Genomic DNA, 15,084 nt, shown 5'->3' with positions numbered 1-15,084 from the left:
GCATATTTCGCTATAGCAAGTATGATTTGATGAATCTTGATGAGTTTGTGCATATACAACGTTTAAGCAAGCTCATTTTGCCATTATAAAGTTGTGTGCACTGTTCAAATGGTCATTTTTATGCCTATATGCAAAATCACCTCTTAAACCATCAAAATTGGCTTTAAAATGGAAGTGAACGAGTAAAATTTGTTTTCCAGCTAAGGTTTGATTCTGGATTAGTAAAAGTTGATTCAATGTTTGAAACTGAAATTAAATGATCAAATGAAGTATAATCAATTGTAAACACTCAAAGAAATTGGTTTGCTGAATTCTGGTGCAGTATGATAAATCTGCTTGGTGATCTTTGATTTGGTTTTTGGAGGTTTGTGACATCTAGTGCACTATGTAGGTTTGTTGTTCCAACCTTTATTTCTTTGAAACTTGATTTTGGTGGTATGATGGTGTATTTTACTACATATTTGGCAATAACAAGGGTTGATTTTTGGTTTATTCTTTTTTTGTGCTATTGGAAAGCTTTAACAAGATTAAATTGATGTTTGAAAGTTGGTAGTATATTTCATTTGGTCATAGTTTGTCTTATATGAAGATTTTCTTTATAAACCATCACTTTTTGAGTTAAAATGGAAATGTAGTAGTGATTTTGAGTTGCAAGTTGTTTATAATTCATTTTAGAGTTTAACCACAATTAAAATCATCAAACAAAGTTGCTTGAACATTCAGTTGTGTGTTTAAATCACTTCCATGCGTTTTTTAGTATCAAACCACCAAACTATAGGGACTTTCTCTAGTGTAGAATTTATTTTCCAGCTACTATTTGATTATTTTGTTTGCCCAAATTCAATTTTGGATTATTAAATTAATGGAACGAAATGTAATGAATAAACCTAAATACTCTTTTAATTGATGTCATAGGGTGAGTTTTTAAAGGAGTTATAATTGTGTCCAAAAGGGGAGGAAGCGAGTGTAGAAAGAAGACTTGAGCAGGAAAGGAAAGCAAAGGCAAAGGTATGGTGACCTAAACTGAAATATTCCCTGATTATATGAGCTATGTTCTATTATTTTCATTCGCGCCTCATGAATTTTATCTTATTCTAAAATGTTGTGAATGTTGAGTTTCAATGTTAAGTTATGTTGATTGGAGTTTTATGATATTGTATACATTGAGTTTTGTCAAACTTGTGAATGGTTTGAAACTTATTGTTAAATATGTTTTAGACTTAGAACCTAGTATGCAAACCTGAAAACCACAAAAGGTATACTAGAAATGCACTACAATGGTCAAAATTTGTAAACTATACTAAACTAGCCTAAGAAACAAATAAAGAAATTGTCCTAACAAGTTTAGAATGGTAAAACCTATCTAATTAGAAACTCAAACTACAAAAACAACCTAGAACTCAAAATTTGGCTATAGGAGTTGCCAACTTTCACATTTTTCTTGCTGGACAGCCCCTTTGAATTGACAAAATGTGCTCCTTCTCCACTTCCTAAGATGCCACCTTAGTTAGAAAAGGTTTCTAAAACTGGACTGCACCACAAAGTCTTCACAACACCACAATTTCACACAAAAATTAGCACCAAAGCAGATAAAAAACTGTACCAGAAATGGTCACTGGACAACACCAAAGTATGACTTGAATTGGATAATTTTAAGATGCCAAAAAGCTTAAAAGCAATACAAATAGGTGTAGAATAGAAGTAGGCACTCAAATGGATTCTAAGAAAGGTTCTAGAATAGATAAAGAAAGAAAGAAAAATAAAATGCAGGTTGAAAAATGGTTACCACGAAACTGTTTGATAAAATCACAAAGTGTTTGATGAAATGCATCAAAGAAATCCAGATTTTGTGGTTTTGGGTTTCACGGTTTAGAATCCCCTTTTAACAAATTGCTTTGCTTCTTTTAACCATTTGATTCTATTTTAAATCACTGAACCAAGTTTTTCTCCAAGAAAAATGGAATTTTATACCAACTTCATCAAAACAACACTTAAATTTTTCAACTCTGCACCAAAAAATTTACCCAAGATTGGTGATATTAAAAGTGAATTTGTGCACAAGTGATTCTGAATCGTTGATAGTACCTTCAACAACTTTAATTCACCAATTTAAATTTGTTTGAACTCTATTTGGGTTGAAAACCAAACTGTATAGCAGATTCACCCTTTTACTTTCCAATTTCACTAAAAAATGAGGTTTGAATATGCTATTTTGCACATAGATGAATTTGGCTTCAGTTTGAATGTTCTAACAAGTTTAAAACAACATTTAGGACTTGTTTAAACTGCCAAATAGCACATAATCACATAAGCACGAAAATTGGCACCAAATAACCCAAATTAAGTAGAATTTATGCCATTTTTGGAATTTGCACAATGAATCTGAGTTGCAGTTCTGTTTTGTGCCTAATTGGAGTTCAAACAAGTGTATTTTGATGAATTAAAACTATTGAAATGATTAACAAAGTGTCAGAATGGTTTAGGCACAAAATCACTTCCAAAACCACCAATGTTGAGTCAATTTTGGGAAGTAGAGAGGTGATTTTGAGTAGCAGTTTTGTTTTGAGTTAAATTTGACTTTGAACATGTTTCAATTCATCAAAAATTTGTTGAAGTGGTTACTTTTTATAATTAAACTTCTTTGAGTCAATTTTGACTTTGAAAGCATTAAATAAGTATAACTACCAGTATAAGGACTCCTTCTTCTGCCTTTCCTCTCCAATACAACACAACCCATATTACTTCACTTGAAAGCACTAAACCACGTCTTGCTATAATCCAAATTACATTTGCATGACAAAATAGCAAATCAACTCTACACCAAAAGAATTGACCCAAGATTGATGGTTTTAAAAGTGAATTTATGCACAAGTGATTCTAACTCTTTGATAATACTTTCAGCAAATTTAATTCATCAATTTAAACTTGTTTGAACTCTAATTGGGTTCAAAAACCAAACTATATAGCAGATTGACCCTTTTACTTCCCAATTTCACTCAAAAATGAGGTTTGGATATGTTATTTTGCACATATATGAATTTGGCTTCAATTTGAATGTTCTAAAAAGTTTAAAACAACATTTAGGACTTGTTTAAACTGCCAAATAGCACATAATCACATAAGCACGAAAATTGACACCGAATAACCCATATTAAGCAGAATCTGTGCCATATTAACCCATATTGACTGCCCCCACTCATCAACACGATGTTTTCCAGTGTGCTTTGTCCTCACTCACACACTTTCCGAGAAAACTTCCCAGAAGGTCACCCATCCCAAATTACTCTAGGCTAAGCACGCTTAACCATGGAGTTCTTATGGGTTAGGCTATAGAAAAGTAAATGCATTTGTTGATATGAGTAGCCAAATTAATTCCTTTAAGTTATCCTTCAACCGTATAGTCTCATACCTATACAATCTCTAGATCCCTCTCATTCCGGTGTATGTTCGATTCGTCCATGTGTCCCTTCCACTGGAAGCCTGCCAGGAGCCGCTCCTTGTCTGTGCCTCTTGCACTCCATGCCTCTTGCACCGGCGATCACTCCCCGTCCTCGTTAGTGTCCGGGTGTCACAATGAATCTGAGTTGCATTTCTGTTTTGTGCTTAATTTGAGTTCAAACAAGTGTATTTTGATGAATTAAAACTGTTGAATGTTCATGTATATGTTGTATATTGATGTATATATTGTATGTTCCTGTATATTGTATGTTCATTTATTAGGTTACAACTTGATTAAGTTAAGTAGTCATTTAAAAGTAGTATAAACACTTAGAACCTACAAAATATGTGGAAGTACTCTATAAAAGCGAACTTCAATAATAATAAGTTGTCTCCCCCAAATTTAATACACAACCCCTTAGGATGTCTAAGGCATTTCAATACTAAGGACTTCTCTTTGCATGCCCTTATTGTATGCCTAGACAGTAGTGTTCAAATTGCCTTCCATGTTGGACTTAAGTAGTAATAGGTTTATTACTTATGTCACATGGAGTGTTGTCACAAAACATGGCCCATTTTCTCAACCATTGTGCATGGATGTACGACCGTTGGTATACCGGAAGGAGAGGTTTGAAGGAAGCTTTTGTCATCAGAGTTGAAGAGTTTGTCGAGACGGCTCAACGATATCAATATTATGCTCTTGATGGAGGGATTCGATGCCCATGCATCAAGTGCGAATGTACAAGGATTTTGAAAGATGAAGACATCAAAGTTCACCTATACCAAAAAGGGTTCATGCTTAATTACACAGTTTGGACATTTCATGGTGAGGAAATTGCTTCGACCTCCAATGCAGCTGAAAATCGGCTTGCATCAGGTTCGAGTACTATTGTACATACATCTGAAATAGATCAATTTGCCTATATGCAAGAGATGGTCGACAATGCTCTTCGTCAACGTGATGAACGGGAAGCAAACGATAATCGTGATGAAGAGTCTCCAAATGAAACCACTCAGATGTTTTACAAATTACAGACAGAGGCAAATCTTCTTGTATTTGAAGGTTCATCTGAGTCAAAATTGCAGTGTCCTTAGACTCATGGCTAGTAAATCTAATTGGAACGTTCCCAATCAAGCAGTGGACTTCTATACAAAATTGATGTTAGATTTAACACCACCAAACAATTCTATGCCAAAGAATTATTATTAAACCAAAAGATGTGTTTCAAAGTTGGGATTGGAAGCCAAGAAGATTGATTGTTGTGTTAATGGATGTATGTTATTCTATGACAATGACAGTGGCAAAAATGATGCATTGTTAGTTGAATGAAAGTTTTGTGGCTCTCCTCGATATCATACGATGCATGCAGGACGGAGGCAAAAAAAACCAATTCCCTTAATGTCAATGTTCTACTTGCCTATAATTCCAAGATTACAAAGAATGTTTACTTAAATGCAAACATCACAACACATGACATGGCATGATGGTAACAAAAGTGAAGGATTTTTGCGTCATCCTTCTAATGGTGAAGCTTGGAATCACTTCAATCGTAAACATCCATCCTTTGCTAGTGAACCGCGTAATGTGAGACTTGGTCTATGCTCTGATGGGTTTACCCCGTACACTCAGGCATCTGCATCAGCATATTCATGTTGGCCGGTGATAGTTACCCCATTCAATCTACCTCTTAAGATGTGTATGACAAAGCCTTACATGTTTTTAACGTGTATAATACCAGGTCCATCTAATCCCAAATCAGCGATTGATGTTTATTTGGAGCCTTTGATTGATGATTTGAAGAAGTTATGGAATGGTGTTTGGACGTATGATGTTTCAAGGAAGCAAAATTTCCTTATGAGGGTAGCTTTGATGTGGACTATTAATGACTTTCCAGTGTATGACATGTTTTCTGGTTAGAGCACGCATGGTCGATTAGCTTGTCCACATTGCATGGAACATACAAAGTCATTCCAATTGAGTTATGGTCGGAAAAGTAGTTGGTTTGACTGTCATCGACGATTCTTGCCCATTAATCACCCCTTTAGAAGAAACAAAAAGACATTTCGCAAAGGGCAAGTTGAAAGGGATATGCCTCCGCCGAAGTTGACTGGATCACATGTTTGGAGAAGAGTGAAAGACTATCCCAAAGTCACTGAATCTGGTCAGAATAGGATAGAAGGGTTTGGAGAATGAAATAATTGGACTAAAAGATGTATATTTTGGGATCTTCCCTATTGGAAAGACAACTTGCTAAGACATAACCTCGATGTCATGCACATAGAAAAAAATTTCTTTGACAATGTCTTCAACATAGTTATGAATGTTATTGGTAAGACAAAAGATAATGACAAAGCAAGAAAAGATTTACCTTTGTATTGTGGACGAAAAGACTTAGAGTTGAAGGCACAAGGTAACAGTCAATTCTTTAAACTAAAAGCAAATTACACCATGTTAAAAGATGATGCAATAATAGTGTGTGGATGGATCAAGGAGCTTAGAATGCCAGATGGATATTCTTCTAACTTGTCCAGATGTGCCAATGTTCAGAATGGTACTATTCAAGGGTTGAAGAGTCATGATTGTCATGTATTCATGGAAACTTTCATCCCTCTTGTGTTCAGTTGTTTGCCAGTGCACATGTTAAATCCACTGATAGATTTTAGTAATTTCGTTACAGATTTGTGCTGCACGACACTAAAGCAAAATTCCCTTAGAGAGATGGAAGAAAATATCCCAATTATTCTCTGCAAATTAGAAAGAATATTCCCTCCTGCATTCTTTGATTCAATGGAGCATCTTTCAATTCATCTTGCATATGAAGCTTGGCTTGGGGGACTTGTGCAATATAGGTGGATGTATCCCTTTGAAGGGTTTGTGGAAGAATCCAAACGTTCAGTTAAAAATAAAGCTAGAGTAGAAGGCTCAATTTGTGCAGCTTACTTGCATAGAGAGACAACGTTTTTGTTCACATTTTTTCAAAAATTCATGTTGTCCCCCACTAATTTCAGAAATGAAATGCAATGGCAAGCTAAACCACGTCAAGGTGCATTATTAGTTTTCCGACAATCAGGCCGTCATGTAGGGAAAGAGTTCACTCATTGGTTAACTGATGTTGAATTCAACTTTCCTCATGTCCCTGTCTTAATCAATTGCAGTGAAGTTAAGTCGTACCTTGAGTATGTCATCATCCAACTCTTACCTTTGCAATGGTTAAATTGTTATACACTAATTCATTTCTTTTGTACCAGCTCATTTCTTGTGGTTGAGCAAGTCGTAGATGTAACGCCCCGACAACTTACAGGGACTGCTGACTGCCCCCACACATCAACACGAGGCTTTCCAGTGTACTTTGTCCTCACTCACAAACTTTCCGAGAAAACTTCCCGAAAGGTCACCCATCCCATAATTACTCTAGGCTAAGCACGCTTAACCATGGAGTTCTTAAAGGATGGACTAATTTGACATATTCGAGCGAAACTGAGGACAAAATAGGGTATTAAACCATAAATGTTTTAGCTTGAAAGATTCTTGTGTTTAGAAATTAAAGCACATATGCAGGTTTTCGTAAGAGAATTGTTTAAACAAGAGAAGAACAAGAGATTTTATATTGATTCACTCCAATTGAGCTACGTCCAGTCTCCTCTATAGAGGGTTCCACTATAATCTTCACACGAGCACCACTCCTGGTACTCAGCAACTCCGTCAAGATTTCCTTTGAATATTCGCACCACTCTTGGTACTCATTAACCCCGCTGAGATTTTCTTTGAGTATTTATGCCTCTTGTGGTACTTAGCAACCTTAGCCGAGATTTCCTTTGAGTATTTGCAAAACTCTTGGTACTTGGCAACCTTGCCAAGATTTTTCAACTCAAACAAAGTTTAATTGTAAGTATTTTAATTCTCTTAGTATTGCAATCAATGATTGCTTACGAGTAATTTAAACTATATCTCTCAAAGAGAGGATTTGATTATAATACAAAAAATCTAAATACTCGCATGTGTTTCTCTCTTCTCTCTTACAATAGTAAGTAATATGACAGTGAAGTGCGAGAGTGCTTCAGTTCTTTTTCTCTTCTTTTCTCTTTTTTTCAACTTAATTGTATTTTTTTTCTTGAGCTTTTTTCTTTTGCTTTTCAGGATAAGTATTTCATTGTAAGCTTTTACTATTCTTCTTATGCTATCCTCTTAAGCCATCCTCCTGAATTTTCTTTTAAGAGTTCTTTTATTTAAAAGCTTCATGGATATTTGTCTATTAGACTGAATTTCTAGCCTTGATATTCGTTAGGTAAGTTAACCTGTCAAAGCATACATCCTTTTTTCAGAACTTTGCTTGAAGTAGGTTGTACGTTCTTTTTAGGTATGACTTCAAGTGACGAATATTCTGTGAACATCTCCTTTCTCTATAACGTCCACTTTTTGATATTTGATTTGTAGCTTTGTAGATGTGTGTAGAATAACTTATATGCAAGAATAGAGTAATTTGTCTATGCAACAGATATATCTTTTCTTATCACTTTTATTGTTTTTTAATGTTGAGCATTTAATATCATTTAACGCTTACTCAAAACAACAATGTTTTTTTTATTTTCTACCGTTAGGTAGCACTTTGCAATTAGGCTCTTTTTACTAAGGATACCAAACATGGAATGATACTTCACCGTTAGAGGAAGTATTGATTAAGTTCGTGATATCGTTTAGTCAAATAAACACTTATTTTATTTTTATCTCTTTCTAGACGGATAATGTTTAGCTTGTTTAATCTTTCTTTTGTATCATATTTTTATGTATTTTAAAAAATTTTGTCATTGTCTTGACTTGTTATGTTCTCAAGAGTTTTACTGAATACTTTTTTCAAGTGTAATAAACCAATTGAATGATCACAGCATTAAAACATTAAATAAAATGTTCAGAGCATATAAAGAACGTATAAAATATTCAGAGTATATGAGATGTTTAGTTATGTACTTTGTATAAAATTTTCAAAAATTTATACTAAATTGACCGGATTTGAAAACACAACTTTCTTAGGGTCTCTAAATAATCAATATATCATAGGTCTTATTCCAGTTATTCATACCACCCCTACTAATTTTATATATATTGGTTATTCAGACTTTGATAATGATCTGATTCTGTAAAGAGGGAGTGAACAGATGACCAACTTGAACGCAAATAATGGTTATGTTTAGGTGTGGCCTTAGCGTCTTTAATGCATTAGTTTCATTTATTTTACGTTTTATTTTTCTTGTACTTTGATGTGTTAGACGTGGAAGAGCATAGAATAAACACCAAAATATCATAATTGGCTATGCTTCTCAAATTACACACATTGCTCTTCTACAGTCAATCACTTAACATTGGACTTTATTTCCGTCACTGTGGGAGTACGCTATATTAATAACACCTGCTCATCTTCATTATCAGTTTTCATGTTAATTTCTAATTATTTACAGTTTTATTATCTTACAAAACATTCGTTGTTAATGTCAGGTATTATTATAAATTATGATATTTCATTATAACGTTTATCTATAGTCTGCCCTCATATAAATTATATCATTAAAACGTGCTTTCTTTTTGTCATATTTTTCTTTCTAGTAGATTTCGTGTCATACTCAATTGGACATTGAAATTTTAAGCCTATTCTTATTATGCATAAGATTATAGGATTGTCTATTAGTATTTATTTAATGGATAACTTATAGAAGATAGCATTTGTGAAGGTGACTACTTTTGTTCAATTAAGGTTATACTTAAAGTATCCAAACAACTATATGTACATGAGTGAGAATAAAACACGGCAATGCTAATTTCAAAATAAACCATAAGCTTAAGATAATATTGAATTAGGCATATACGGTAAACTAATCCGTAACTATTTAAACGATAGATTAAAAAATAACAAAAAATAGATGTTCTTACTTTTATTGTTGAGTAAGAGTTACATTATATATATTGATATTTATTTGACGTACTTGATAAGGATAAAATGATTTTAAAATAATGAATTTTTATAACTTTCTTTTTAAAATAAAAAAATAAAAAGTAAAGAAAGATAGTATTAAATGAATGTAGAAAAATTATGTATCGGAAAGTATATGTTTCTTTATTGATACTTTCGTTACCTCCATAATGATCTTAATACGCCAAATTCTATCAGATCACAAGGCCACCTTGTCCTACTTTGCTGACACATACACCATAGGATAAAGATACTTAGACAACATTTTTTTGACAATATTTGAACATCATCATACGTGTCATTGTGTGATTGGTCCATGGTGGTGTCATTGTGTTATTTGGACCAATCACACAATAACACGTATGATGATGTTCAAATGTTGTCAAAAAATGTTGTCTATGTATCATTACCCTACACCATAAAGGGTTTTATGTCTTTCACAGAATTTGTGACTTAAAAGTTTTAAACCAGTAACTCAAAACTAGGAAAAAGAAAAAAGAAAAAAGAAAAAAATTCCCTAAAACATGCAAGTCAAAACCAAGACCTTCCCATTTAATGAAGCAGATAAACCAACTCTTTCCCGTTTAAAATTTTTGTGTCATACTCCTTTGTGCACTTCACAATTACCTAATTTCTTGAAGGTTCCATTTCAACCCCCACATAAAAACTGTACCCACTCCAACAACACCTCTCTCATTTTATCTATACATATATATATTCCTTCACCCCAAAGATATCATTACATTGGAATTCTAAGAGGGATCTTGTACAATCAAGAAGCTCAAAAACCAACTAAGGGTGCATAAATTGTCATGGCNTGTGGGTGTTCATCAACAGCAGTGGCAGAAAAGATTTCATGGAACTGTGCAGTGTTTGTGGCAATAATGCTGGTGTTCAGTAGCTGCGAGTCAAATACAAGAGGTTTCACGAATCAGATGTTTGAGGAGTGTGTCAGCAACAGCAATTACAAGGTGTGTGATGAGATTTACGTGGTTCGTGAGGGAGAGACCCTTCAAACGATCAGTGAAAAATGTGGGGATCCTTATATTGTTGAAGAAAACCCTCATATCCATGACCCTGACGATGTTTTCCCTGGCCTAGTTATCAAGATTAGCCCCTTCAACTATAGACCATAAAATGTTCCATTGTTCCACAGTTTTTTCAACCTCAGATTCTGCTGTCAGAAATTAAGGTTGCAGCTAAAACTTTGTCGTGGAAAAACATTCTTATAATGTGACCTTTTACGGTCTTAACTTCCGTGTCAATGGATGCATAATACATGAAGTCAAAGTGGGTGAGTTTCAATTTTTCTGAATATGGGATAACATATTGTAATGAAGTTTTTGTATAAGATGTATTTCAGCTTAAAATAGATGAGAGAAATGAGAGAATGTGTTATACAAATATCAAACGTTATGGTTGGGACGTTGATAAAAAAGAAAGAAATGGGTTCCAATTAGTTCAATTTTCATTATGTATTTTCGACAAATATAATATTTCATACAACTATTTTGCAATCAGATGGTGGTATGAAAATTAGTGGTTGTTAAAAAGATTATTTTCCTTGTATTTTTTTTTTAAGAACTCTTGCAAATTAGGCGAGTTTAGAATTCCAATCTAGATTAATGATTTGTGTTCTTTGATCGTACTATAATTTAACATTAAAAGCTTCGAATTTTTCCCGCTAGACATCCCAACGTTAATTATCTTTTTGTGCAATACGAAACTTCAAAAAATAAGGGTTTTTCTTTTAAATTGTTTTTCTTTTCCTTGACTGGAAGGATTGATATAATTGCTATTAACTTTAGATAAAGTGATTCCACCCAACAATTAATATTATTAAATTTTATCCGGTCTTGTATCATTTGTCAAACATAAAAACATGCATAGAATAAATCAATCTTATTGTCAGTATATGCTTTTAAAATTTGGGTTACTTATGTTTTTCCCTTTTGGTTGTTGGGTATATTAAATAGAGACTTGAATGTGTTTTTATCCATAAGGACTTCTGTTATTCTCACCCTTTCACTCTAAATTCACCCCTTCCGGCCCATCAAATTGACTTTCCAAATAAACTATTTTTTTTTAATCTAAATATACCCAGTGTCAGTTTTGTTATAGATTAAAGCTAGAATTTGACACAACAATACTTGAATTTTGATTTTCGATTTTTATAATGTTGCAAAATCAGTAAGACGTAGATAAATGAGTTTTTTTTTTTTATTATTATTCAAAGTTATGTAAGATTCCAAAATATAACATAAACTATATAATAATCATCATCCGTTTAATATAAAAGACCAGTTGAAACAATTATTATATAGTATAATTTAAAGTCATCCAAATTAACCATAAATTTAAAACTTTATATATACAACATAGTTATAACAAAACTATATATAAGAATAGTCGTCTCAACCAATAGAACAAAGTTAAAAAAAATAAATATACTACTATGCCAACGAAGCATCAGAAACTTCTCTCCCAATAGCTTGCTTCACCGACATATCATTGCCCTCTACTAACACCCACCAGATGAGCATCGTCAAAACAAACAAAAGAAACATAACAACAAACACAAACAAAACAACAGGGTAAGCTAGATTCAAAACATTTCATCATATAAATTAAAATATCTCACGTAATAATCATACAGATAGCATAGATAAACTAAAACATCTTAGTGTAGAAATACCTAGACCGACTTTCCTGACTTAGAATAAATGTTGAGTTATGAAAGGTTATGCACTTGTAGTGACCTCTATTACTTTGTAAGCCATTGCTAATGGGTTTCACCGTACCAGACTCACAAGGTTAGTATGTTCCACATCTTGGATCATACTGGAAGCACCCAAGACTAAGATCTCCTGCTATTCTCACCACGTGTGTTAATCTTCTCTACTTGAGAATGAAAGACCATTAGAGTTTCAGGATAACTCCCAAGACTGAGCTACCTGCATTCATTTTAACACACTTGAAACCACACCATGAAGTTTCACCTTGGAGCTAACATTCATAACTTTGAAACCATTGATATCACTTCACATTCACATAGTACACTAATACATGAGACTACTGATCATACATTAAAGAAATAGAAACAACCATACAAGTCATCAAAAATCACCCAATAACACAATTTATTTATGACATCTTGATACTCATATTTAGGTAAGGAAAACAACTCTGAAACCCTCACCAACAGCTCCGGAAGGGTAAGAGACCTCCAAAACGACCTAAAGAATGTCCAAAACAAACATTAAGAATCGTGAAAACTCCTAAAATATGTTGTAGTGCAGTCAATTGGCGCCCAACACCCCCACATCAGCGCCCAACGCCATGACAGTAGCAAAACCACTTTGAATTGGACCTTGGAGACCCTACGCTCTACTTCTAAAGACCCCTAGGACCTTCAAACTTTGAGAAAACTTAGAAAACCCTAATGTAACACTATTTGACACTTTAAAACCCAATTTCACTCCTACAAGCTACCCAATTTCATTTCTACCCTTTTAAACCCTTAAACCAGTTTGCAACCTATATAAACAAGTCCAATTGCACTTGCTAGGACACTACAAAACCACATAATATTCCCAGCTGCATAAAACACGATGGTGATGTATATGAAGTAAATAGTAGGCTCAGTGACCTGATTATAAAATTTATTGTTACAAAAATCATGACACATTTACGCACGTTTGAAAATGGTTTTTGAAATGGACCATTTTTAGGATCCTAACTGAAAAAGAAATAAAATAAATGGGAGATGATATAACCTTAAAAAATGAAGACACTCTATTGTAACCTCTTTTTTGTATAAAGACTAATAATTGGATGAGTATTGATCTTTTTGCTAAGCATGATGTAAGTCGTTGGACGAAAGAGTTGTCTTTTGGGTTAAACGAACTATCTTTGAGCTAAGCAATAAGGTCATGAAAAAGAATTCTTCATTCTTCTCCAATCTTCACTTTTCTACATCGAACAAAAAGATTATTACATCTATCTTAAAAATATTCAAATCCTACCTTTTTCGTTGAAAATAACACAAAATATATGGTATAAAGTCAAATAAACTATGATAACAACCATGAAATAAAACATGAAATAAAAGTAATTATTCACTTGAAATAGTTGAATCTATTTGATAAATCTGATTTAATGAAATCCTATATTGTTCAACCTTATCCTAAATGATTAGGCGACTTCTGGTTAGACACATAAATAATTGATCAAAAATTATAAATCACTGGAAAAAATTAGAATTTTAGGAAATTATAAAACATTTACAAAAATAAAAATCAAAGTTTATAATTAAAAAAAACACATTTAACCCAATCAAAATTTAAAAGGTCATATAACTAGTTAAACACAATTTGGACATAAAAATGCCTCCTTGCCACTGTCGCACACATTTTAATACATAGACCGTTTCAAGAAATTGCACACGCGTAGCACAGCTGCCTTGGGAATTACCTGGTGTGCGAACAATTTGATTTTGACCCATTATTATTTAAATTTTATGATTCCTCGTGGAAAATATATAATTGCAATAAGCTGTTAAAGTTTATAATCTAATAAAGAAGAAAATATTTATTAACTTTTCTGTGTAAAAAAATGATAAAAAAATAAAAATAAAGCTGTGTTTTTAAACATGTGATTAGAATGAAGAATATATAAAATAGAGCGAGGCAGCTTAAGATTGTAGTCTTGTCAACTCTCTCCGTGTTTTTCAGCACCCAATGACAAATCAAACCTCAAAAAGCTTCATTGAATTCTCTATCAGTTTCAAAATTCCAAAATTCCACGTGTTGCCCACTTCTTTCTCCTTTCACTATAAAAACCCATTCGATTTCATGATCAGCATCAAACACTCCTTTTAACTTCACATCAAAATCGAAACACTTCATTCTATGATGAACTCACACAACCAACAGCTTTCCCTCTTATCTCTTTCTCTAGCACTTCTACTTCTCTCAGGTATATATATATGCATGCATCATTCAACAGTTGTTCTTCACCACTTAATTAATGTTTTTATTCAAAATCATGTCATAGGTTTGAGAGTTGAGGGTAGGTTGAAACATCATGCGACGAATTACCAAAAATTGTTTGTTTTTGGCGACTCCTATGTGGATACCGGAAACACCAGAATAGATCAACCTGGGTCCTGGAAAAACCCTTACGGCATAACTTTCCCCGGAAAACCTGCCGGAAGATTCTCGGACGGTAGAGTTCTAACAGACTACATTGGTAAGTCTTCCTCTCTTCCTCTCTTTCTCTCTTTCTCTCTCTTCATGCTGTCACTTAACTAAAACACTGAAAAGTGCACGTTTTTTTCCCTTCATTTTATTAACTTTTCTTCTCTTTAACCAAAAAAGCTGCATCTTTCGAATTCAGATGCTTTGATCAATTCTTTTGTGGCATAAATTAGCAAATTTCTTGTCCACACGTCTAAAATTAGAGTTAGGTTAAAATTCTTTAATTAATATAGTTTGAGTTTTAGTTAGATTGGATTTAAAAAATTGTAAATTTTAATGCGGATAAAAATAAACCTAGTCCATTAAGAACTCAGATAAACAATTCATCGGTTTTGAAAAATTCATCTAAAATTGCTTCCCGAGAGATACATGATGAAGAAAAGATAGAAATTAACAATATAATATTAGTGACGTGATAAATAATA

The 15,084-nt window shown here is 33.2% G+C and overlaps 2 protein-coding genes across 2 annotated transcripts in view; both read left to right on the top strand.

Annotated features, from left to right (window-relative positions):
* The first annotated feature begins 9,891 nt into the window (after positions 1-9,891).
* Positions 9,892-11,010, top strand: LOC106771660. Its single transcript, XM_014657659.2, has one exon. It carries the CDS (start codon positions 10,214-10,216, stop codon positions 10,535-10,537), a length of 324 nt encoding a protein of 107 aa, XP_014513145.1. The 5' UTR covers positions 9,892-10,213; the 3' UTR covers positions 10,538-11,010.
* Positions 11,011-13,971: 2,961 nt separating this feature from the next.
* Positions 13,972-15,084, top strand: part of LOC106771510 (GDSL esterase/lipase At5g03610-like) — a 3,988-nt gene continuing 2,875 nt past the window's right edge. Inside the window, exons 1-2 of the mRNA XM_014657503.2 lie at positions 13,972-14,378; positions 14,457-14,651. Of these exons, the coding sequence (XP_014512989.1) occupies positions 14,312-14,378; positions 14,457-14,651 (262 nt within the window). The 5' untranslated portion in view covers positions 13,972-14,311. The remainder of the gene's footprint in view (positions 14,379-14,456; positions 14,652-15,084) is intronic.

Source organism: Vigna radiata, chromosome 8 (assembly GCF_000741045.1).
Source record: "Vigna radiata var. radiata cultivar VC1973A chromosome 8, Vradiata_ver6, whole genome shotgun sequence".
Lineage (NCBI taxonomy): Eukaryota > Viridiplantae > Streptophyta > Magnoliopsida > Fabales > Fabaceae > Vigna > Vigna radiata.
The sequence above is the reverse complement of the archived record's forward strand: the minus strand, read 5'-3'. Positions and strand labels throughout refer to the sequence as shown.